Consider the following 24,353-nt stretch of genomic DNA (forward strand, 5'->3'; position numbering starts at 1 on the left):
TTTATTTATTTATTTATTTATTAATAAAATATTTTATTTATTCATGAAAGACACAGAGAGCCAGAGACACAGGCAGAGGGAGAAGCAGACTCCATACAGGGAGCCCGATGTGGGATTTGATCCCAGAACCCCAAGATCACGCCTTGAGCCAAGGCAGATGCTCAACCACTGAGCTACTCAGACATCCCTAGACTTTTATACTTAGCATGTTCTTTATGTTGAATAACATTACCTCAAGTTAGAGAAAGTTCAGTAAAGATGCTACTTATATTTTCCTTTGTTAACCTAATTTTTTTTCCAGCCCTGCAGCCACTGCTGTGATTTCTCTGGCATTTGGACGCTATATTCTGGAACCATTTTTTATTCAATGTGAAATTCCTGAACTTGCAATCAAGCTTATTACAGCTGTGGGCATAAGTGAGTATCACTGGTACAAATATGAAAAAGAAAAAAAAGCAAAATAATTGATGACAAAATTTCTGTAGATTTTTTGCATGATGGGATTGCTGTTCACATCATGCTCTTTTGGTGTTCAGTTCCTTGCCCAATTTGTTTCAGAAAATAAAGAAAAGAATGAGGATTCAGAATGATCTCTGGTATTACATTTTATGTCAGTTTACACTGGGTCAATAGATATGATGGCTAATCTTTTGATATAGGCAAACAAAAACCACTTTATTAGTAAAATAATACATGAAGAGAGAATTTTACAGACAAAATCCCAATTATTTTATGGAGTTTTGAATTAGAAATTATCCTTCCTCCTTGATAATATGTTGAATGATAACTCACTTATCCTTATAGAGTGCTCCTCATGTGTTAGGTGTGTATGTTGTACTCAGACATTTTATAATGTTAGCAAACTGTCACTCCCAGTGTTACAGTTTTTGCTGTCCATTGATGGTCATGATAAAAATCTGCTTTTAATATTTGATTATTGGTAGCACTTCTCAAAATAGGTCTCCATATTAGGAATTTGTTCATTTTTATCAATGTGCTCAAATACTAGACATTTTTTTAAAAGACATGTAAAAGAGGAATATACACAACATTACATAAGTGGTATGAAGCCAAACCTTTGAATATTATGGAAAACAATAACTTAATTCTAGATGCTAATTGAGCCAATTTTAAGAATCAATATAATCATGTTTGATTAAGTTCTATTTGGAAATGGAAAATGACACAGGAATAACTGAATTTCATACCTAATGAAAAATTTTTCATTTATGTATCGTTATGGTATTTCAATAGAACACTGAACAATGCACATTTACTGGTAGGGAAGTGAGTGGCTTGTTTGCAGGAAATAACTAGGAATTCGACATAAAAATATCTCTAGTGTAGATACATATATTTTGAACATAGGTTCATTCTGGATTTTCTATCTTATCTACCAAACATGTACACACCATTATCCTGTGAAATCTTTAAAGAAAGATTTCTGAGTTCTGAAGGGGTGATGGCAAACTTAACTCATCATGGTCCCTAACGGACACTACAGATATGAGACTTAGGGACAAATCATCAAAGCTTTCCACACTTCAGTGTTCTTACCTGTAAATCCTGCAGAGTCTCATAGGGTGTTTTGTGAAGAGTAAATGATATTAGCTGAGACAACAAACATATAGTATTTTGGGTGATGCCTGCAATTTATTAAGAACAAATTACAAATAGTAGCTGTTTGTGCTCTTGTGGGAAAACATCATTTGAAGTTCCATGAGACCAGGGGCTCTTTCGCTGCTATATGTCTAGACCTTCACATGGTTTTTGTGTGGTGTTCGTGCTCAATAAATATTTGTTGACTCACTGATTTTGTGAGAAGACTTCTAAGAATTTTTCTCTAGTAGAAAAATATACTTGTTAAACCTGGAGGATTACACATCTCCAGTTTTCTCAGTAGGACAATGGCGGTAAATGAAATAGAGTTTGTTCAATGTGATCTTCAGATCTAATACCATGAGCTTTTGTGGGATGAACTATATTAGCATAGTAGTTACAGCTCTGGCTCTGAAGGCAAACAGCCTGGAATTGAAACTTATTGTGATAATTTCTTAGTTATGTGATTTGGAGCTAAATATTAAACCTTCTTAAGCATTACTTTTATTTATTGGTAAAATATCTGCGAAAATATAATCTGTCTTGGATGGCTGCAGAAAGATGAAATTACATCAGGTTTTTAAAGCCTTAAGCAAAGTGCCTTGCCTGTAGAAAGTTCTTGATAAATCTGGTATCCCACTAAGGGATTGGACTAACAGGCATTATTATAACCATGATATTTTTGTCCCTAAAATGACTGAGGCAGAATAGTAGCATGATTATTATATTCAAAAAGGAGATGGAGGTAATGTTTTTGAGAGATTTGTAGATTTACAATAGGAGTTTTAAAAGTTATCTCTAGTGTAGGCATGTGTATTCCTCAATTTAATTAAAAGAATTAGCAAACTTTCAGTAGATTTTATGTAAACGTTTACAAGTTCACAAATACTGCCTCTTTGGATTTCAAATGAGATGGATAATCATGACATAGTGCTATTTTGGTAAGGTCTGGATGGCTCTTTTTCTTTATCTCAATGCTATTAAATATTTATTTATTTATTTATTTATTTATTTATTTATTTATTTCCTCTGGTTGAGAACCCTTGCTTTATATCCAGCCAACTGTCTTTTCTTTTTAAAGATTTTATTTATTTATCCATGAGACACACACACATACACACACACACACACACACACACACACACACACACACAGAGGCAGAGACACAGGCAGAGGGAGAAGCAGGCTCCAAGCAGGGAGCCCGACGTGGGACTCGATCCTGGGTCTTCAGGATCACACCCTGGGGCAAAGGTGGTGCTAAACAGCTGAGCCACCCGGGCTGCCCCTATTAAACTTTTTGAAGGGAAAATTTGTATTTTGGAGGAGAGAATGGAAACTGTTAAAACCAAAATTTTAGTACAGTTATAGGTAAAGCTAACTAAGCAAGTTGTGCTTAAGCAAACTCCTGTAGTAGAGATTGGTGATAGAATAGGTCACAAAGCCTGAGTAAATCTTGGATGAACGTAGACATCTTCATCATTTTTGCCATTAATTATAATATTGGCTTACAGATTTTGATGTTCTATTTGCAAACTTGAGATTCTGAGGCAATCCATTCCTACAATCCGAAACAGTGAAAGAGAAAACAAGGTATTGTTAGGACTCAGTGGTAGGTAATATAAATCAGTGGCTTACCTGGGAGAGTGAAACTATCTTCTAGAAGGATTTAGCTTTACTGGAGCAAAAGGGTGGACATGGAAATGCAGAAGGAGAAATTTACCTGGGGGCAAATCTCTCTTATTCTGTATTGTTGAAAGTGAGTATGGTGATTTTCTGCCTGCGAAGGGTGGAAGGTTAGTGAGATGTAGAAAATAGAGTTTAATGGCACAAATTGCTTCCATGTCTTCCTTGGGGAAGGAAACAGTTTGTGATAGTTTGAAGTCTCTAGTTCAAGTGTAGAAGAAGAGCAAACCTGAAGGATCTTGTCCTAATCAAGTCACAGAAAAAAAGGAATTTCAAGCTTTGTGAAATGTTAACCAGTCACTTGAGAAGTGACGATGGGTTAGGAATAGGAAGTTACTAAATGCTAATTTATCTGCACTTTGTTGAAAATACTTGATATCATTTCTGGCAATTTAATAAAGAGAAAAAGTTTTTGCTTATGCAGAATCCTGTTCATTCAGGTAAACATGGCAGGCACAGGGAAATCTAGCTGGGAAATCTTATCTTTTCACATTAAGTGTTCTCCTCTAGCCCCGTCTGGACATCACACCTATGCAACATGAGCAAGTTTCACTGTCCACGTAGCTTTGTAAGCATTGAAGGATGCTCAGTCCTTACAATGGTATCCAGTCTTTTGTTCTGGTCTCCTGAAACTATTCCCTATACAACTATACATTTAGATGGCAGAGCATTATAATAAAAATACTTTTTTTTTTCAAAATATGAAATCTACCTCGAGATCCATTCCTAACAATCTCTGAGTCTCAATATCCTTTCTTGATTAGTGTTTATGGGTGAGTAAGGAGCCCCAGCCTGCTTCTCATACCTTGTGGGAATAATTAAGAGGAAGCAAAGACAATCACACTTGTGACTATATTATAAGAAAAAAGTAGGGATCCCTGGGTGGCGCAGCAGTTTAGCGCCTGCCTTTGGCCCAGGGCACGATCCTGGGGGCCCGGGATCGAATCCCACGTCGGGCTCCCAGTGCATGGAGCCTGCTTCTCCCTCTGCCTATGTCTCTGCCTCTCTCTCTCTCTCTCTCTGTGACTATCATAAATAAATAAAAAATAAATAAAAATAAATTTAAAAAAATAAGAAAAAAGTAGCCAGTTCCATTACTATATCACTGTTCTTACTTTTCCCACATTATTTTCCTGGTGTCATTGAATTACATGAAAGAGAATCAAGGATTGGTTCTGGGCTAGGATTTCGAATATAGCCTGTGGAGTGGTTTTGCCCAAATATTCTGAAGTCTGGCTCCACCTCTTCCTTTTCGACCACACCTACTTTACCAAGACAATGAATTCATAGGTAGAAATATATGAACACTGAAAAACAATAACCATATCCTTCAGGGGAACAACAAATAAAATGTAGGATCAAAGTATCCTAAAATCCCAGCCAACATAAACATGAACCTTGGCAGGGAGGCAGAGCCACCAGGAGTTTGAGAGAACTAGTGAGATCATCTATGTCTTTGGAGCTACTTCCTCATTGTTACCTGTGAGCTAGGGGTAAAAGTGTGGACTCTAAAGTCAGTTTACCTAGGCTCCAGTCCTATCTTTATGCTTACCTGTGTGAATATAAACAAGTTAAATACTATCCCAGGGTTCAGGTGGCCATTTGAAGAATGCAGACAATGATGGTGACCCCAACATAGAGAGACGAGGATTAAATAACATTATCCATATAAAGTCTTTGTTCAATGTCTGCCATTTAATAATCCTTCACAATTATTTAATGCTCACCATTTTTATTCTCAATATCGAGATCCTAGATATAGACCATCTCTCTTTTTTTAAAGATGTTTATAGCTGGAGGTGTTTATCCTCTCGGAAGTCAAGAAACTCAGGAAATGAATGCTAACAAAGGGAAAGGTAACCTAGGCAGTTGTTCTAAAGAACTGTGGAATGAGGGACTTTAACTCACCACATAGCATCCCTACAGCATCCATATATTTTATCAATTTAGCATGAAGCAGTCAGAAGTCAGAAACCAGGGAGAACCTAAACCTGGGAGGACAAACTAATATATCCAAGCTTAGTAATCTTACTCAGCAAATCCAAAGACAGGCTTGAATTCTAGAAGTGCAGAAACACTTGTTGGTCCTTCAAATTTCCTAAACAATCCTCTTCAGAAACAGCTCCATTCAAATATGTATTTCTTATCTCCCGGATTTATACATATAGCTTTTGTGGTTGTGTTTCAGTTCTTAGAAAACTGCACTATAAATAAGTAAATAAAAATTCTATGTCCCTGTATTTTATTTTGGTAAGGAAAAAAAAAACAAAATTGATATAAAGAGTTTTTAGCATGTAAAATTTACAATTATTATTCAAAGGAGGTAAAGCTAGGTAGGACCACAGAACTTACTCAGATTTCTTTTATTACAATGTGGGTAGTTAGTCTATAAAAAATAGAGTAGATATTATTTGTTGCAGAAACTCAGAAACCCCGCGCATTTAGTGAATCCCAAAGCCCCTTTTCAATATTGTTGGATAAGCTACATATGTAGACTTAAATTTCTGTGTAAAGACACGAGATGAAACAGCACTTCTAGTAACTTGAGGAACTTTACCGTGCATCTGTACTGGCTTCCTTGTTACTTGGTAAGTTGTATCCTTCAGGGTCATTTTTGGTGTACCAAAAAATGAGTGTAATGTCTGGATATTCAGATAAAGTGGGGTTTTGAGAAACCTTTAAGAGGAATCAGTTTTAACTAGAATTTTTACTTTACCTGCCTGAGAGGAAAGCAAGGTAAGATTATCAATTTATAATATTTACTGATTTTGTCTTCCATTTTTCTAAGAAAACTTTACAAAATAGAAGAGAAAACCCCCGTATGCTCATTTTTTTCTATTTCAACAGGCATTAAGACACACTCTGTTTGAAAGTAACAAATCCTCTTTCTTCTCAATTATAGAAGTTCGCCAAATATGAATGCTTCTTTGTCTCTCCTCTCTCCTTTCTCTTCCTTCCCTCCCTCCCTTTCTCCTTTCTCCCATCCACCTTTCTTTTCTCCTTCCTCCATTTCCTTCCTTCCTCCTTTCTTCCTCCCTTCCTTCTTTCTTTCCTTCCTTCGTTTCCTTTTTCTCTTTCTCTTTGTCCTTTTATCCTCTATAAAGAGAAAAATTGGGGAGTACTTTCAGAAATAGTGTTTTAGGTTTTAGGAGCTCTATTTAAAAGAAAACAGTGCTCTTTTGTTGGTAGTAGGAACATGAGTCCAATTTTTTTCAGGCCAATGCTGGATCTCCTTAACTAAAAAAATCATGCTTTTTATATGATGACTCATTTATCACAGAATCATTTGCATAAAAAAGGAAAGAATAAGTGGATGATGAAGTGGAGAACAGAGTTGCATTAAATTATTTTCAGTATGTAAGTGCTTTATATTGGAGAAAGAAAAAGAATTTTATTTTTTATCCTTCCTCTGATAAAGTAATGCACTTTGCTATTAACAATAGCAAATGCTATTAACAATAGTCCTGCCTTTTAGCTTCAAGCACAGGTAAAATATTTCCCTAAGCCTCCCGTGGAGATTATTTGGGGTTCCAGTCTTCCCTGATCATTCTCAATCATTACTCCTTTGAAACATTTCTTCATTAGTAGCCCCCTAATTAACTTTATATGGGATCTTCTGATCCCTTATTTTCCCATCTTTGACTTTTTCAAAAATGAAAATTGTTGTATTGATTTTTCACTAAAAATACTGCATGTCTGTTATTAGAATTATTATATGCAGGAAAAGAAATAAAAATAGAATATTCAGTATTCTATCATCTATAGATACCTTCTATAGATGAAGTGTTTGTTAGTGTTTTGATAAACACTCTTTCAGATTTTTTCCCTTCATTTCTTTCTGTCTTTGTGTATTCATCTATCCATCCATCCATCCATCCATCCATCCTTCTCTCCGTAACTTGCTGTACTGGTCAGTAATATATCATGAACATCCTTTCATGCAATACATATTTAACTGTATCATGATTTTAAATGACTGCATAGTAAATCATTAAAAAGATATACCTTAATTAGCCTTCCTTTAGAAGGCTTCCTTTAAAAAATTAAAAAAAAAATTTGCTTGCACTAATTCTAAAGTTCTAAAATGAGCTAGTGATTATACAAGGCAATGGAAACTATGAAGATAAGGGATGATTGTATAATAGGAAAACTTCCTATTGCAACTAGAACGATAAAAACCGTGTTTTGTTTTGTCCCCTGAGAAGTATGTTCATACAATTGGGTAATTTGTTTAGGAGGGATATACTTCTATAAAAGTAAAGCTTATAGATAATAACTGCAAATGTCAGGTATGAGCAGCTTTGGGTAGGGATGAGGGGGTGTGTAAATACTTAATATAAACTTCTGGAAAGAGTATAAAGTTGAAATCTGTGGTTTAGAAGAACCTGCAGAAGTCATTCCAGCCAAGTATAGGAGGCAAGGTCTTAGAGTATCACCATTAATTTCATGCCTTCTTGGCTGAAGTTAGTTTTTTTAAACTGAGGATTCATTTATTCAACAAAATTGTGTTGATTAGCTTTCTGGGCCAAGCATGGAGCTGGACACGAGCATACAGGGATAGAAAATGCTTGTTCTATCCCTAGGGTTCTCATGGGCTACCACTGGGGGAAGACTGGATAGTTGAATGCTTCTTAGGAAACTGCAGACGGCGTCATTAAGAAAGGGAAATTCTGATGGCTTCAGAACCAAGGTGTGTCCTAGTCCGGGAACTCTTTTGAACTCATTACTTATAACTTTTTTCCTAAGTCCCCAAACACATCTCAGAAGTCTATATTTTTAAGGTAGGTTGAAAGTCAGTCCTTCCGGTGCTAATTGGAATGTAGAGAGGAAAACCAGAGTGCTGGCTAGGGCTAGTTCTGAGAGTGAAGAATAAGGTACTAGACAACTTTTTGACGTTTTACCATTTCTTGAGTGATTCCATACTGGCAGGTGCGTATGTATAACATCATTATAGGAGGAAATAGTTGCCTGACTTACCAAGCTGGAGAGTCATATTCAGCAATTTGATTGCATATTATGATGACTTCAGGATTTGGTTAGAAGGTATTTATACCTGATTTTTAGGAAACTACAGTATATGCCCACTCTTACTGACATATACAAGGACCGAGAGATGAATTTTTACTGTCCAGGGTTTTATCTAAGCTTCTTCAACTTCAATGTGCATAAAAGTCACCTAGACATCTTGTATTTAAATCTGGGGCAGTGCCTGAAATTCTGCATTTCCAAAATGCCTCCAGATAATGCCAACTTTGCTGGTTAAATGGATGGCACTTTGAATAGCAGGGACCTAAGGTGTCTTCATGCCAATGAGAATTCACCTTTTGTAACTTCATCTATTTGTTTGCAGCTGTAGTGATGGTCCTCAACAGCATGAGTGTCAGCTGGAGCGCCCGGATCCAGATTTTCCTAACCTTTTGCAAGCTCACAGCAATTCTGATAATTATAGTGCCTGGAGTTATGCAGCTAATTAAAGGTATGGACTGGAAAGTAAATGCTTTTTAAAATACGTATCTGCTTTTGATCTTTCCTTGCACTAACTTTCGCTTGTCCTAGCAGAATCCCTTAATTAGTCTCGTTTCTGGAACTTAGACTCTACACTGTCATCTAATTGATTTGAAAGACTGCTGCATGGTGGTGGTGGGGGGGGCGGTGCATTGGTATTTACAGCTGAATGGCAGCAAGAGAATTAAGACTGGCCAACCAACAAAATAAAGCATCAGTGAATTCTATCCATATAAACTCTTTGGAGTGAGAACTTGAAGTGGAAAAACAAATCTGCCATTAGTTTTAACTACTGACAACTATACCTCTTACATTTACTTTAAACTAGTTCATTAATATAATAATAATAATAATAATAATAATAATGACTAAGGAGAAAGGATATCTGGAAAATAATGAAAGATGACCATAATTCTTTTACTCTATGGCTATAACTGCTTTTACCTTGAGAATAGAGTCTTGCCAGAAGGAGAGATTATATGGGAAGAGCATTCCTAAAAACCAAATATTATCTGATAAAAAATGTTGTAAAAACTTAATTTTTATTGTTACATTATCTTTAAAGTAAAACATTCATTTCTATGGATATGTAATATTATTTGGGGGGAGTATTTGCCTAATAGATTTGACTGTTTAAGAGGAAAAGATGAAATGGTTGAAGAGGTGATGTTATTTAGAGTTTCAGTTATTCTAGGGAAGAAGGTACATGTAATTGCTTGAATCCAGTGGAACTTGTTGGAAAAGTATGAGATCCAGGTGAGTTATTTAATTAGCAATGGACTTAACAGTAGAAAATAGGAAAGTGAGATGGAATTGTGAAGGAGTGACATAATTTAGGAATGTTAAGTATTTAATGTTTACATTGATATTGTCCATTCCAGGAAAGGGAATTTATAGAGAAGTGTTATGAAGTTGTAGGAGAAGAATTACACAAAGCAAAAGGAAATGCCCAAATCCAGCAAAATCATCACTGATGGTAGAGGCCTCAAACAATAACAAACATTGAAAGATCCGTCACTCTGTAGCTAGGGAAAAGGAGCTGCTATTGTCCATTTACTAATGGAAGATCTTAGAACTCTCCTGGCTAAATGGTTGAATCAAATCCAACAAGTTCAGCCAACTCAGAGTAAACACAATAAAGATTTTAATGCTATGCCCAACACCAAAGAGAAGACATGAGCTTGCTCTTCTAATTCACATTGGCCACCACAGAGCTGGCCTGCTCATTTTATCTGATCCATTATAAATATAGAGAAAATAACCTGTTTTGTTAGTGCTTTCTTTTTCTGGCTAACTCTTCAGTCTTCTCTAAGGAGTTTCTTCCATTTTTGGAAAGTGCAGAGACCCTGAGTCATTGACCCTACTTTAGTTCTAGTTTAGGTTCCAAAAGATGATATACTGTTCCTTAAAACTACGTTTTTTTCTTTCTTTTTGATGTAAAACTGTAGTCATTTTTTTTTTTACCACCTATTTATATATGTATGTGAGATGAGGTGAAGTTTTCCAAACGTTATTTTATTGGAAATTCCTTAAGAGCAGAGATCATAATTTATCTTTTGGATCTTTTTCAACACTTAAAGTAGAATGATTCTTTAATTAATATCTATGCTATCAGTGCTTAATATGAACAGGCTTCCTTTTATAGCTCACCTAATAGAGAAATGCAGTAAGAATATTACCACATTTAAAGTGAATTTTAATATTTTACAGAGCATTTTTAGCAAGTAAATTTACTCTATTAGTACAAAGTGTTGATTTTTCTTTCTCTCTAACTTAATCACATATTTTTCACATTAATTTGAAACTCCAGGAAGAGAAAAGCTTTACTAATACAGAGTGTGCATTTATTTCCACTCTAATCAGATCCTGAAAACAGTTGTATGTTCTGTATTTACTTATGAGGATTTGTTAAATTTTCCTTTGACTATTATGACTTTCATATTTCTGAGACTTCTGTTATATAGCCAAAATATCCCAGATGTTTAGGAAAGCCTCTCTTTTGTAATACTTTCAAAATGATACTTTTTAGGATTTCTGCTTTAGGACCTGATCTTTAATAAACGTTGGTTTTTCTTACTGCTTATTCAGTCCTGTACTCTTAGAATATTATCTCTTTAGGCCAAGGAGACCACAGGTCATGAGAAAAGAATATTCAACAGATGTTTTTATCTGAGCTCCAGTATTTATATTTCCCTTCAATGAGGCACAGAGATGTTTTAGTAAAACAGGCATTTCTGAATTCACTGTGTCATTTCTTTTAAAATGAACTATATTTTGGAACTGGATACTTTGAGGGAAAAATTATTTAGTGCACAACTCAACCTTCTCTATTTTTTATCTCAAAGCAGATTATATTAATATATATTGTTGTCTGGGCAACCCAGGCAACTACTGAGATTTCAGTGAAGAGAGAGGTTCATAATCACATAGATCATCCACCTCTCCTATCCTTCTTTTATTTCCTTAAGTGAAGACCAATTTTGAAACAAAGTCATATTTCCTGTTTGGGTGATTTCATTTGCCTTTTTCTTCAGAAAAGAGACACAGAAAAGGAGCCTTCAGAAAAGGGTCTGGCTGTGCTCCAGTGAAATTTTATTTACAAAAGAATCTTTGGAAGGGCAGATTTGGTCCATAGGACTTTCCAACCACTGAGGGTATTTAATGGACTACAGGGGAAAACAGAGCAGAAAGAAAGTTAAATGATATGTGAAGGTGGTTCTTGGGTTTTTTGCTACCTCCTCATTGACAGTAGACCTGTGGATATTGTTTTCCAAGTGTAGAGGCCAAGGGCACTCTGCCTCAAGATGTTTATGCCACTTTGACATAAACATTATTTTGAGTTAAAAATAATCAAAACCCAGCAGATTCAGGAAAAGCTCTTTACCTCTCCTCAATTGCCTGCATATGCCCAGAAGAGAGCTATTAACAGATTCCTCTTTACCAAAGAAATTCATCTTACACAATAGGGCAACTTTTGTTTTCTAAAATCTCCTCTTACCTTCCTGTTAATGTTCTTTCTCCTCTTTGTATCCTCAGAAACTCACCTTTCTTCTTAGCTCATGTAACTCATATTGCCTCACTCTCTTTAGAATTTCCATGTCTGTGGGAGTTCCCCATACATATGCTATTAAATTTGATTTTTTTCCTGTTAATCTGTTTCATGTTAGTTTAATTCTTAGTCCAGATAGAAGGACCTTGAAGGTCAGAGGAAATTCTTTCTCCCCGACATGAGCATTATATCATTATTTAAAAGAATTCTATCATACTCCTATAAACCATATCTTACAGAATATTCTTTAGCCTTTTTTCATGCTCAAACTTTTTAAAAGTAGAGGCACACTCAAGGAATTGCTTTGCTCTTTGCAATAATTTTATTACAAGAGAAATGTGAAATAGTGTTAGTAGGGATCAATATACTCTTGGGACTCCTCCTCTAGACTGGATACAGTATTAATAGATGAATCCGGCAATGAGCAAGGAGTGAGAAATCTGGACCTGAAACGGTATATATAGTTCATCCCCAACCTTCCCATTTCTTTCTCCATGTTTACAGTTAAAGAATGAACAATAACCAATTCTTTAAAAAGTCCTTAAATCTTTCTGTTGTCCTTGCAGGGCAAACACAACACTTTAAAGATGCTTTCTCAGGAAGAGGTGCGAATATTATGGGGTTGCCACTAGCTTTTTATTATGGAATGTATGCATACGCTGGCTGGTAAGTTGATATCTCTAGATCTAGTGGTTTGTATGGTTTATTAATTCTTTCATGTACTTTGGTTAAGTGCCAAGCAAGGTGCTAGACAAGTGTGAATAGCTACAATCCAGCACAATCTGCTTTACTTGAAGTGAGAAAGATGGTGTGGCTCCCTCTATCAGGCCAATTACTATGTATATGATTTAATGTAAGTGTGACTGAGTCTTTCAGTCAAGTCAACCATTAGATTTAGCCTGATGTTATAAAAAAACAAACACATGTGGGTCTTCATGTTACCAAAAGATCTACTGCAGCCACTAACTCAGAAAACAAATGGGTAATTCTTGGTGCCCATTGCCAGAGCCAACTGCTCCATCCTGGGGAATCCTGAGGGGGGCTAGACAAATAGAAAGTACAGCTCCTGGCTGGGCTTGCCAATGCTGATGCTGAATAAACTCAGATGAACTTGTTGCTAGAGAAGCCAACACCTCAAGTGATGAGGGTTTGGAAAAGGGAAAGAGAGAGATTTATTTCAGATGCTGCCAGCTGGGGCAAGTGGCAGGCTCAAGCCTTAACAATCAACCTCTCTGCCTGTAAGATGGATGCTTAGAGTTTTATAGGGTAAGGTTCGGGGGTAAGTGCAAGAGAGCAGACAGGGTGCATGTAATCATGGTTGGGGTGGGCATGTGTTCAGCCTATGATTATGCATAGGGAAGGGGATGTGTGGGTGTGGTCTTCTAGGCATTCTGTTGCTATCAGGGTTTTTCTGGTCCAGTGGTTAGTATGTTCGGTCATTGTAAAATGTCTCTGTGCCTCAAGAAAGTGCGATAATAAATAAGCACAATGGGTTTTGGTTACAGCTCGAGTTAAGTGTTCTTGTCTATTTCTGGTTTTAACTGTTAGAGTCTACAATTAAGCAAGAGAACTTGCTGACATTAAGAACCAATACAAATCACTTATAAGTCTGTTTCAGTGAGGACATAATAGTGCCATGAGAAATTAAAGATTAATTCTTTGCTGTCAAAAGGCCTTTCACCTGAAGCTCCAAGGTTGTTTGTGAATAGTAATTAATTGATTTTCTCTACTTTCCCATGAGAATGAAATAATTCAGATATAGGAATAAGTAAGATGTTCCCAGGAGGTAAAAATGATACTCTAAAAGCAGGGTAGGAAAAACTAAGATAATGAAATCAGGTATAATAGATAGTTTGTTATATTTTAAAGGCTCTTACAAATTCCTCAAAATTTCCTCAACATTTAAGAACAAAATATGCAGGAAAGATGATTAAAATCACTATGATATGGTATATTTCCTTTGTGTATGTTCAACTGTGATAACCATTCTGGTCGGAGCATTAGAATTTTATATTTATGCCTTATTTTATTCAGAAGCTTGAATAACAATAATCATGGATAGAGTGGGATTTTTTACTAGGTACATTTTATTGCTCTAATATTCAGTGGAAATGACTGTTACAAGAAAGCTACTGGGTAGAAAAGTATTGTTTAAACATCAAAATCATTGTAGTAACATTAAATTTCACTGTTTTGGGGTACTTAGTAGCAATATATCTTTAGAAAATTATTTATGAGCTAATAGTTGTACAGCTTTACCTGTGAGAATGGTCTATGAACATAAAGATAGTATCAGGAAACCACACTAATATAAAAATTATATAAATGCATTTGATATAAATTTTATTTACATCTGCTTCTTTAGTTTTTAGAATCTTTTCTTCCAGTGAATGCATGGAATATAAAGATATATTTCAAAATAAATGAAGTATTTACCTTATTGATCTCATGGAATTGTGAAAACATAGCATTAGAGGAAAATTAGGAGGGTCTAAGAACTTAAAATTTTAACCTAGTTTTTGAAGCAAAGCATGTTTGAAAGGCATTCGAAGATTGTAGCTCTAGGCAGTATAGTGTGGAATATTTGTATATTTGAGAAATATTCTTATAACCATTGTCTGTAAGTATTAATCTTGAACCACGCAGTATATTTGAAGTCTTTTTAGTTTTATCCAAATCACAATGTGGTGCTGGACAGAGAGAAGAACAGAATTGTGATCACAGGGTTAGTAGCAGAATCAACTATTCTATGGCTCTTCAGCTTGGATCAAAGCTCTGGTGCCCTGGGGCAACAGCCAAGCTACTGGAAGGGTAACCCAGAGACCAGAGTGAAGTGGGGAGGTGGTAAAAGCTTTCAGCTAGAGCCAAGTGTTGGGAGCCCAGCAATATTCAATCAGAAATGTGGAATGTGGAGATAGTCACAAGGGAGATTTGATTAATTCTATTGAATAAAGTTTCTTTTGCCTGTGAGTACCATGCATCTGTTCCCACGGAATCTTAAAATATTCTTGTATCCAACTCCATCTCCCACTACCGGCGCCAAATATTCAGGTCACTAGCATCATGGAGAGCAAATCTCCTCCACTTCTGTAGGCTTTTGAGGGCTGATAGATTTTTCCATTTTTTTCACTCTTTTCATTTTGAATTATCTTATTATCTTGATATCTAGTTTTATTGATGCTGAACCTAAAATGCCACTCTTGTTAAACTGATTTTAAAAAATAATTTAGGTGACATAGATAAACTTTATTTAACAATTCATGAAGTGGGCAGTCTGCTTTCAAGTGTCCAGAGAACTGCAAAATGGGATGGAAGACAAGAAGCTTTTTATAGGAGGAGCTTTTACAGAATTCTTTCAAAGAATAAGGGACAAGGAAAGGAAAAATAGAAAGGAATAAGGAACAAGGAAATAAGCATAGATCCTAGAGTTGGTGTTTGGGGACTAAATGGCCCCATTTCGGGCCTAGACATGTATTTCAATGCTCTGTTTATAGCGAAAGTGGGGTTTAGATGAACTTTTGTTTATACTTTTACTCATTTGATCCTTCTCTCTATTCCCTATTTTAAAGAATAGAAAACTGTTTATTTTCTCATGTTCTTAACGGGGGTTCAATTATAGTACTGGAAATGAAGGCCAGGATTTTAAGTGGAATGTTATCTGATACAAGTGTCTTGTGTAGAGACAGATAAGTAACTGCTTTTCTATAACAGGGCTGTTCTGCTACCTGAATGCTGCTTTGTGGATAGGTAGAAATAATGTGGTGGTTATTCTGTGGCCATCAGTCTTAGAGAAAGGAAGCCATGTCTAGAAGAAATAAGCAGTTGGTTCAGAGTTCCAGAGGAAAAAAAAATTAATATCTGATTGAAAATGGAACAAGATGGAGATTAAAAGAGTTCACAGAGAGGGGTATTTATTCCCTTTCCAAATGTGATCCTGCCTCTCTGACCTCTCTCTGTTGTTCACAGTATCATGACAAAATTAGGTGGTGGAGTTATAAATGGGGCACTGTGAATGGGTCTCCACTCCCTGTGCTGCTGCTGTGACAACGTTTGATGCAAACGAAAAGTGTGTGTGTGTGTGTGTGTGTGTGTGTGTTTGCAAATAAGTCAGACAGAAGCAGCTACTGTCATCAGAACTCAACCACCTAGGGTGTAAGTAGAAGCAGCAAGACCTTTGTTGGCCAAGAGGCCTTGCTCTGTCAGCAATTCAGCTTCTACATGGTGAATCGGAAAAAGACCCTGCCAAAACTTGGGTCTGAATAGAGTAGGCTTTTGGCTATGAGGAGTGCGGGACCTTTTTAGAATGATGAAAACTCCTTCACAGAAACACGATTGGGGGAAAGAAATCATTAACCCAGCCAGGTCACAGAGTTGGGGCAGAGCAACTTTAATATTATTGCCAATGTCTGCATTCAGAGAGATATGTCTGCCAGTCTTCCTTCTGGCCCAAGGGAACTCAACCAATTTCAGTCCTATATCCTGATCCAAAGCTGAATATTGCTTGGTGGGTTTTTTTTTTTTTAAACTGTGTAATAGAAAGTTTTTCAGTGTCTTTTTTCTCCCTTTTAAATCCTATCCTCAGTGGATTTAGACTTTCTAAAGCACCTGCTGGGATTATTTTGTACCATTGTTGTCAAATCTAATCTAAAGAATAAGCTTCTTTTTAAAATAATTCACATAGTTGGGTACTGGAATGCATTGCCAGCTTTGTGGTGCTTGTTATACACAATTATGGAAAAGCTGAAACAATAGATCTTGTGAACATTCTCTAGAGGCCTTGAGGAGATGTAAAGCAAGGAGAATGCTACAGACTCATTGCTGGAGACTAGGAGAGCATAAAGGTGTATTTCCCACAGGATGTGAATGTTTGGACCAAAATAAGAAGCTTTCTCCTTCACACCCCAACCCTGCCCCAAGCCCTTTCCTTTTCTCTATTCTCTGGAGCTATGGCAAATATTTGAAATTGTGTTCCTTTTTTCACAAATATTTCCTCTCTTGCTGTAAACATTGTTGGAAAAGACCAGTTTCTGAAACAACTGTTGAGAAGGACCTGGATATTTTTGACATGAGAAACTGGGAAACATTTCTGAGTGTGTATGTGTTCTATTTGATATTTTGGGTTTCTTTTTTCTTTCTTTCATTCTCCCCACACCCTGCATGTTCTTCCTGTATTTCCCATTGCTTTGGCCTTATAACAAACACATGAAATTGCTTAAAGTGCATATCCCAGATATAAGTATTGATTGTTGCTTGCCTTCCTGGTATAACTACAACCTTTATTTTTAGAAACTTACTTTCTAGTCATTAAAAAATATCCTTGACTGCTAACTTTTTAGATCACCTTTCTGCTACTGTTTGGTCAGCTATTCAAATGTTTCTACTTAAGACAGTACTTAAAATATTAGATGTCTTAACCTTGTCAAAAGATAAACTGAAGCAGGGCACCTGGGTTGGTTAAGTGTCTGATTCTTGGTTTCGGCTCAGGTTGTGATCTCAGGGTCCTGAGACTGAGTCCCGAGTCAGGCTCCATGCACAGTGTGGAGTCTGCTTCAGATTCTCTCTCTCTCTCATTACTTGAAATAATAAATTAAATTAAATTAAATTAAATTAAATTAAATTAATTAATTAATTAAATCCTTAAAAAAGATAAACTGAAGCATATTAAAATTGTTAATTTTAATTAAGAGTTTATTTGAGCAAAAGTTGATTTAATCCGGCAGCATTTAATTTAGCAGATAGAAAGGAGCTCTGAGGACTGTACAAAATGAGCCTTGTATAGGCAGAAGGGAGGGGAACAAAGACGTTAGTGTAGGCAATAAAACAGGTTGGTTTTGACAAGGTTACTTTCATTTAAGCAATAGCGGGACCTATCAGGTGGATTACCTAGCTAGTACTAATCAAGTGACTCCTGATTGGCTTAAAATACCATTACTGGGAGAGCAGAAACTATTATTGTCTTGGTTTGGTGTTGGGGGCTTAGCATAAGTAACTCTATTTTGGACTTGCTGTCTAGTTTTTAACAACCATGAACATCGACTTCCTACTTGTGAATTTAGATGGGTTATTATCAAGATGAAATAAGACATAAGACAGGTATTCTCTTTCTTGTTTTAAATTTGAGATACTCTAAGTATGTTAAAGTCTTATTGGGCTAATATTCTAACCAATTGGTTTTAGGTAATAGAAAATTCATATTTATAGACCCAAGCTTCTGTGTACCCATGTAATGGCTGTTTTACCTTCTAAAGAATAATAAGAGAACAGAAGAATATTTTGAAAACATGCCTTTTTTATTTTGTGGAAATGGCCTAGCTTATCAAATGAAATGTCTTTGTCTTTATATGTTTCACTCTTCCATTATGATCCCTTGGTTTTCCCATCTTCACAACTCAGCCATCTATGTATGCTTATTTGAGGATGGAGTCTGCCTCAAATGTATGTCTTAGAACTTTGAAAAAGAACTGTAAGCACTTTAATGAGTCGCCAGCCATCCATTTGGATTAGAAAAATAAGGATGCAAGATGGCAGACATTTCTAGGTGGGATAAGTAGCATCACAAAGTAAAAGAAAGGAATCTGTATTTCTCTAGGGCCATAATTTTAGGGTAATATTTGTAATCCTATGAAACTTGAGAGTGAAATATTGTGTGCCTAGAATGCTTTTTATGTCATGTAAGGAGCCAGAAAAGTGTTTGGAACTTGGGAAACTTTTCCAAAATGTTTTGCTCTTTAGTTACCCACCAATAGTGTAATGATTAACAATGTGTCAAGAAAGCAACTTCATAGTCTTATGATTTGAGGTTATTTGGATGGGCATATACCAGAAACCAGTGAATTGAAAGGAAGAAGTGCAAACTGAGAAACTGTTATCTTTGATACCATTGTCAGTTCTACTTGCCCTTTTGTGTTTATATATGGCCAATTCCCTAAAACCGCGAAATGCTATTGTCAGACTTCTCTTGCCCTGCAAGCTCTGATTGACTTGTCAACACAACTAAAATCTGGATTCCTGGAAGCCAAAGGCCATCTGGTACTTAAATTCTGTTCTTATGACTCCTGCTGCACTTTGCACTGCAAAATGATAAAGTGTTGCTCACACCCCTGTGCTCATGTGGTATACTCAGTCTGGAATGTTCTTATACCACTTCACTAGGGCTTGATGTTAAGCATTTCTGAAGACTCAACTTGAATGATGCCTTCTCTAGAAAAACTTTCTGACTTACCAGTCAGGGTTAGACCTCACCCCTGACTCTCATCGTGCTCTGTGCATGCTCCGGCACTGCTGCTTGTGCTGTGTTGCACTATTCTATTGGCCATTCTATAAACTATGAGCTCCTTGAGAAGAAATACTGTGGATTTCCCACTTTGTTTGCCCCAGTCACTGAAACATGATATCTCCTATATTGCTGGGAGTGAAAAAAATGAGAAAAAATTGTTTGATAGTAAACATACACCTACCTCATGACCCAGTGATCATATTCTGAATATATGCTGAAGAGAAATGATTGCATGGTCCGCAACAAAACATGTACAGGCATATTTGTGGTATCTATTCATAACAACTCTAAGTTGAAAGCAATCCAAAACCATCAACAGAATATATAGTGTAATAATATGATAAACAGCATCAATAAAAATAATGAATTATTGCTACATATAACAGCATGGATGAAACTCACAAACAAAAGTTGGGGAAAAAAAGCCAAATACAAAAAAAATAATTATTGTATAATAGTAATACAAACAAATATTAGTTTATTGTGATGAAACAAGTAAAACTAATTAATCAAAGGTGATAAAAGTCAGACAAATAGTTGCCTTTACAAAGGAATGAAAGAGAGTATTGGCTGCTAAGGGCCATAAGGGAACCTTCTAGGGTTCTAAGAATGTTTTAAATCTTGGTCTTGTAAGTTCCATAGGTGTATAAATATCTAAAAATTCATCAAGGTGTAGATTAAGATTTGTGCACTTTACATTCATATGTTATACCTATATACAAATATTTAAAAAAATAACTATACATAAGGTTTAATAGAAAAATGATTTGTGGGAGCTTTGATTGTTGGAGATTTTTATCTTACAATAAGTATTTGTTTTTAAATTTTTTATAATTCTTTTTTTTATTATTATTTTTTTTAATTTATTTTTTATTGGTGTTCAATTTACTAACATACAGAATAACCCCTAGTGCCCGTCACCCATTCACTCCCACCCCCCACCCTCCTCCCCTTCCACCACCCCTAGTTCGTTTCCCAGAGTTAGCAGTCTTTACGTTCTGTCTCCCTTTCTGATATTTCCCACACATTTCTTCCCCCTTCCCTTATATTCCCTTTCACTATTATTTATATTCCCCAAATGAATGAGAACATATAATGTCTGTCCTTCTCTGACTGGCTTACTTCACTCAGCATAATACCCTCCAGTTCCATCCACGTTGAAGCAAATGGTGGGTATTTGTCATTTCTAATAGCTGAGTAATATTCCATTGTATACATAAACCACATCTTCTTTATCCATTCATCTTTCGTTGGACACCGAGGCTCCTTCCACAGTTTGGCTATCGTGGCCATTGCTGCTAGAAACATCGGGGTGCAGGTGTCCCGGCGTTTCATTGCATTTGTCTCTTTGGGGTAAATCCCCAACAGTGCAATTGCTGGGTCGTAGGGCAGGTCTATTTTTAACTGTTTGAGGAACCTCCACACAGTTTTCCAGAGTGGCTGCACCAGTTCACATTCCCACCAACAGTATGAGGGTTCCCTTTTCTCCGCATCCTCTCCAACATTGGTTGTTTCCTGTCTTGTTAATTTTCCCCATTCTCACTGGTGTGAGGTGGTATCTCATTGTGGTTTTGATTTGTATTTCCCTGATGGCAAGTGATGCAGAGCATTTTCTCATGTGCATGTTGGCCATGTCTATGTCTTCCTCTGTGAGATTTCTGTTCATGTCTTTTGCCCATTTCATGATTGGATTGTTTGTTTCTTTGCTGTTGAGTTTGATAAGTTCTTTATAGATCTTGGAAACTAGCCCTTTATCTGATATGTCATTTGCAAATATCTTCTCCCATTCTGTAGGTTGTCTATGAGTTTTGTTGACTGTATCCTTTGCTGTGCAAAAGCTTCTTATCTTGATGAAGTCCCAATAGTTCATTTTTGCTTTTGTTTCTTTTGCCTTCGTGGATGTATCTTGCAAGAAGTTACTATGGCCGAGTTCAAAAAGGGTGTTGCCTGTGTTCTTCTCTAGGATTTTGATGGACTCTTGTCTCACATTTAGATCTTTCATCCATTTTGAGTTTATCTTTGTGTCTGGTGAAAGAGAGTGGTCTAGTTTCATTCTTCTGCATGTGGATGTCCAATTTTCCCAGCACCATTTATTGAAGAGACTGTCTTTCTTCCAATGGATAGTCTTTCCTCCTTTATCGAATATTAGTTGCCCATAAAGTTCAGGGTCCACTTCTGGATTCTCTATTCTGTTCCACTGATCTATGTGTCTGTTTTTGTGCCAGGACCACACGGTCTTGATGACCACAGCTTTGTAGTACAACCTGAAATCTGGCATTGTGATGCCCCCAGATATGGTTTTCTTTTTTAAAATTCCCCTGGCTATTCGGGGTCTTTTCTGATTCCACACAAATCTTAAAATAATTTGTTCTAACTCTCTGAAGAAAGTCCATGGTATTTTGATAGGGATTGCATTAAACGTGTATATTGCCCTGGGTAACACTGACATTTTCACAATATTAATTCTGCCAATCCATGAGCATGGAATATTTTTCCATCTCTTTGTGTCTTCCTCAATTTCTTTCAGAAGTGTTCTATAGTTTTGAGGGTATAGATCCTTTACATCTTTGGTTAGGTTTATTCCTAGGTATCTTATGCTTTTGGGTGCAATTGTAAATGGGATTGACTCCTTAATTTCTCTTTCTTCAGTCTCATTGTTAGTGTATAGAAATGCCACTGACTTCTGGGCATTGATTTTGTATCCTGCCACGCTACCGAATTGCTGTATGAGTTCCAGCAATCTTGGGGTGGAGACTTTTGGGTTTTCTATGTAGAGTATCATGTCATCGGCGAAGAGGGAGAGTTTGACTTCTTCTTTGCCAATTTGAATGCCTTTAATGTCTTTTTGTTGTCTGATTGCTGAGGCTAGGACTTCCAGTACTATGTTGAACAGCAGTGGTGAGAGTGGACATCCCTGTCTTGTTCCTGATCTTAGGGGAAAGGCTCCCAGTGCTTCCCCATTGAGAATGATATTTGCTGTGGGCTTTTCATAGATGGCTTTTAAGATGTCGAGGAATGTTCCCTCTATCCCTACACTCTGAAGAGTTTTGATCAGGAATGGATGCTGTATTTTGTCAAATGCTTTCTCTGCATCCAATGAGAGGATCATATGGTTCTTGGTTTTTCTCTTGCTGATATGATGAATCACATTGATTGTTTTACGGGTGTTGAACCAGCCTTGTGTCCCAGGGATAAATCCTACTTGGTCATGGTGAATAATTTTTTTAATGTACTGTTGGATCCTATTGGCCAGTATCTTGTTGAGAATTTTTGCATCCATGTTCATCAGGGATATTGGTCTGTAATTCTCCTTTTTGGTGGGGTCTTTGTCTGGTTTTGGAATTAAGGTGATGCTGGCCTCATAGAACGAATTTGGAAGTACTCCATCTCTTTCTATCTTTCCAAACAGCTTTAGGAGAATAGGTATGGTTTCTTCTTTAAACGTTTGATAAAATTCCCCTGGGAAGCCATCTGGCCCTGGACTCTTGTGTCTTGGGAGGTTTTTGATGACTGCTTCAATTTCCTCCCTGGTTATTGGCCTGTTCAGGTTTTCTATTTCTTCCTGTTCGATTTTTGGTAGTTTGTGGCTTTCCAGGAATGCGTCCATTTCTTCTAGATTGCCTAATTTATTGGCGTATAGCTGTTCACAATATGTTTTTAAAATCGTTTGTATTTCCTTGGTGTTGGTAGTGATCTCTCCTTTCTCATTCATGATTTTATTAATTTGAGTCTTCTCTCTCTTCTTTTTAATAAGGCTGGCTAATGGTTTATCTATCTTGTTAATTCTTTCAAAGAACCAACTCCTGGTTTTGTTGATCTGTTCCACAGTTCTTCTGGTCTCGATTTCGTTGAGTTCTGCTCGAATCTTTATTAACTCCCTTCTTCTCTTGGGTGTAGGATCTATTTGCTGTTTTTTCTCTAGCTCGTTTATGTGTAAGGTTAGCTTTTGTATTTGAGTTCTTTCCAGTTTTTGAATGGATGCTTGTATTGCGATGTATTTCCCCCTCAGGACTGCTTTTGCTGCATCCCAAAGATTTTGAATGGTTGTATCTTCATTCTCATTAGTTTCCATGAATCTTTTTAATTCTTCCTTAATTTCCTGGTTGACCCTTTCATCTTTTAGCAGGATGGTCTTTCACCTCCACGTGTTTGAGGTCCTTCCAAACTTCTTGTTGTGATTTAGTTCTAATTTCAAGGCATTATGGTCTGAGAATATGCAGGGGACAATCCCAATCTTTTGGTATCGGTTCAGACCCGATTTGTGACCCAATATGTGGTCTATTCTGGAGAAAGTTCCATGTGCGCTTGAGAAGAATGTATATTCAGTTGAGTTTGGATGTAAAGTTCTGTAGATATCTGTGAAATCCATCTGGTCCAGTGTATCATTTAAAGCTCTCGTTTCTTTGGAGATGTTGTGCTTAGAAGACCTATCGAGTATAGAAAGAGCTAGATTGAAGTCACCAAGTATAAGTGTATTATTATTTAAGTATTTCTTCACTTTGGTTAATAATTGATTGATATATTTGGCAGCTCCCACATTCGGGGCATATATATTGAGGATTGTTAAGTCCTCTTGTTGAATAGATCCTTTAAGTATGATATAGTGTCCCTCTTCATCTCTCACTACAGTCTTTGGGGTAAATTTTAGTTTATCTGATATAAGGATGGCTACCCCTGCTTTCTTTTGAGGACCATTCGAATGGTAAATGGTTCTCCAACCTTTTATTTTCAGGCTGTAGGTGTCCTTCTGTCTAAAATGAGTCTCTTGTAGACAGCAAATAGATGGGTCCTGCTTTTTTATCCAGTCTGAAACCCTGCGCCTTTTGATGGGGTCATTAAGCCCGTTCACATTCAGAGTTACTATTGAGAGATATGAGTTTAGTGTCATCATGATATCTATTCAGTCCTTGTTTTTGTGGACTGTTCCACAGAACTTCTTCTTAAAGGGGAATTTTAAGAGTCCCCCTTAAAATTTCTTGCAGAGCTGGTTTGGAGGTCACATATTCTTTTAGTTGCTGCCTGTCTTGGAAGCTCTTTATCTCTCCTTCAATTGTGAATGAGAGCCTTGCTGGATAAAGTATTCTTGGTTGCATGTTCTTCTCATTTAGGACCCTGAATATATCCTGCCAGCCCTTTCTGGCCTGCCAGGTCTCTGTGGAGAGGTCTGCTGTTACCCTAATACTCCTCCCCATAAAAGTCAGGGATTTCTTGTCTCTTGCTGCTTTAAGGATCTTCTCTTTA

At 36.6% G+C, this 24,353-nt stretch overlaps 1 protein-coding gene across 2 annotated transcripts in view; it reads left to right on the forward strand.

Annotated features, from left to right (window-relative positions):
• The window catches only part of SLC7A11 (solute carrier family 7 member 11), an 89,384-nt gene that overhangs the window by 7,741 nt on the left and 57,290 nt on the right, over positions 1 to 24,353 (forward strand). For both annotated transcript variants that reach the window (XM_025462246.3, XM_025462247.3), the window contains exons 3-5: positions 302 to 417; positions 8,633 to 8,758; positions 12,403 to 12,502. In XM_025462246.3, coding sequence (XP_025318031.1) covers positions 302 to 417; positions 8,633 to 8,758; positions 12,403 to 12,502 — 342 coding nt within the window. The remainder of the gene's footprint in view (positions 1 to 301; positions 418 to 8,632; positions 8,759 to 12,402; positions 12,503 to 24,353) is intronic.

The sequence above is a fragment of the Canis lupus genome, chromosome 19 (assembly GCF_003254725.2).
Source record: "Canis lupus dingo isolate Sandy chromosome 19, ASM325472v2, whole genome shotgun sequence".
Classification (NCBI taxonomy): Eukaryota; Metazoa; Chordata; class Mammalia; order Carnivora; family Canidae; genus Canis; species Canis lupus.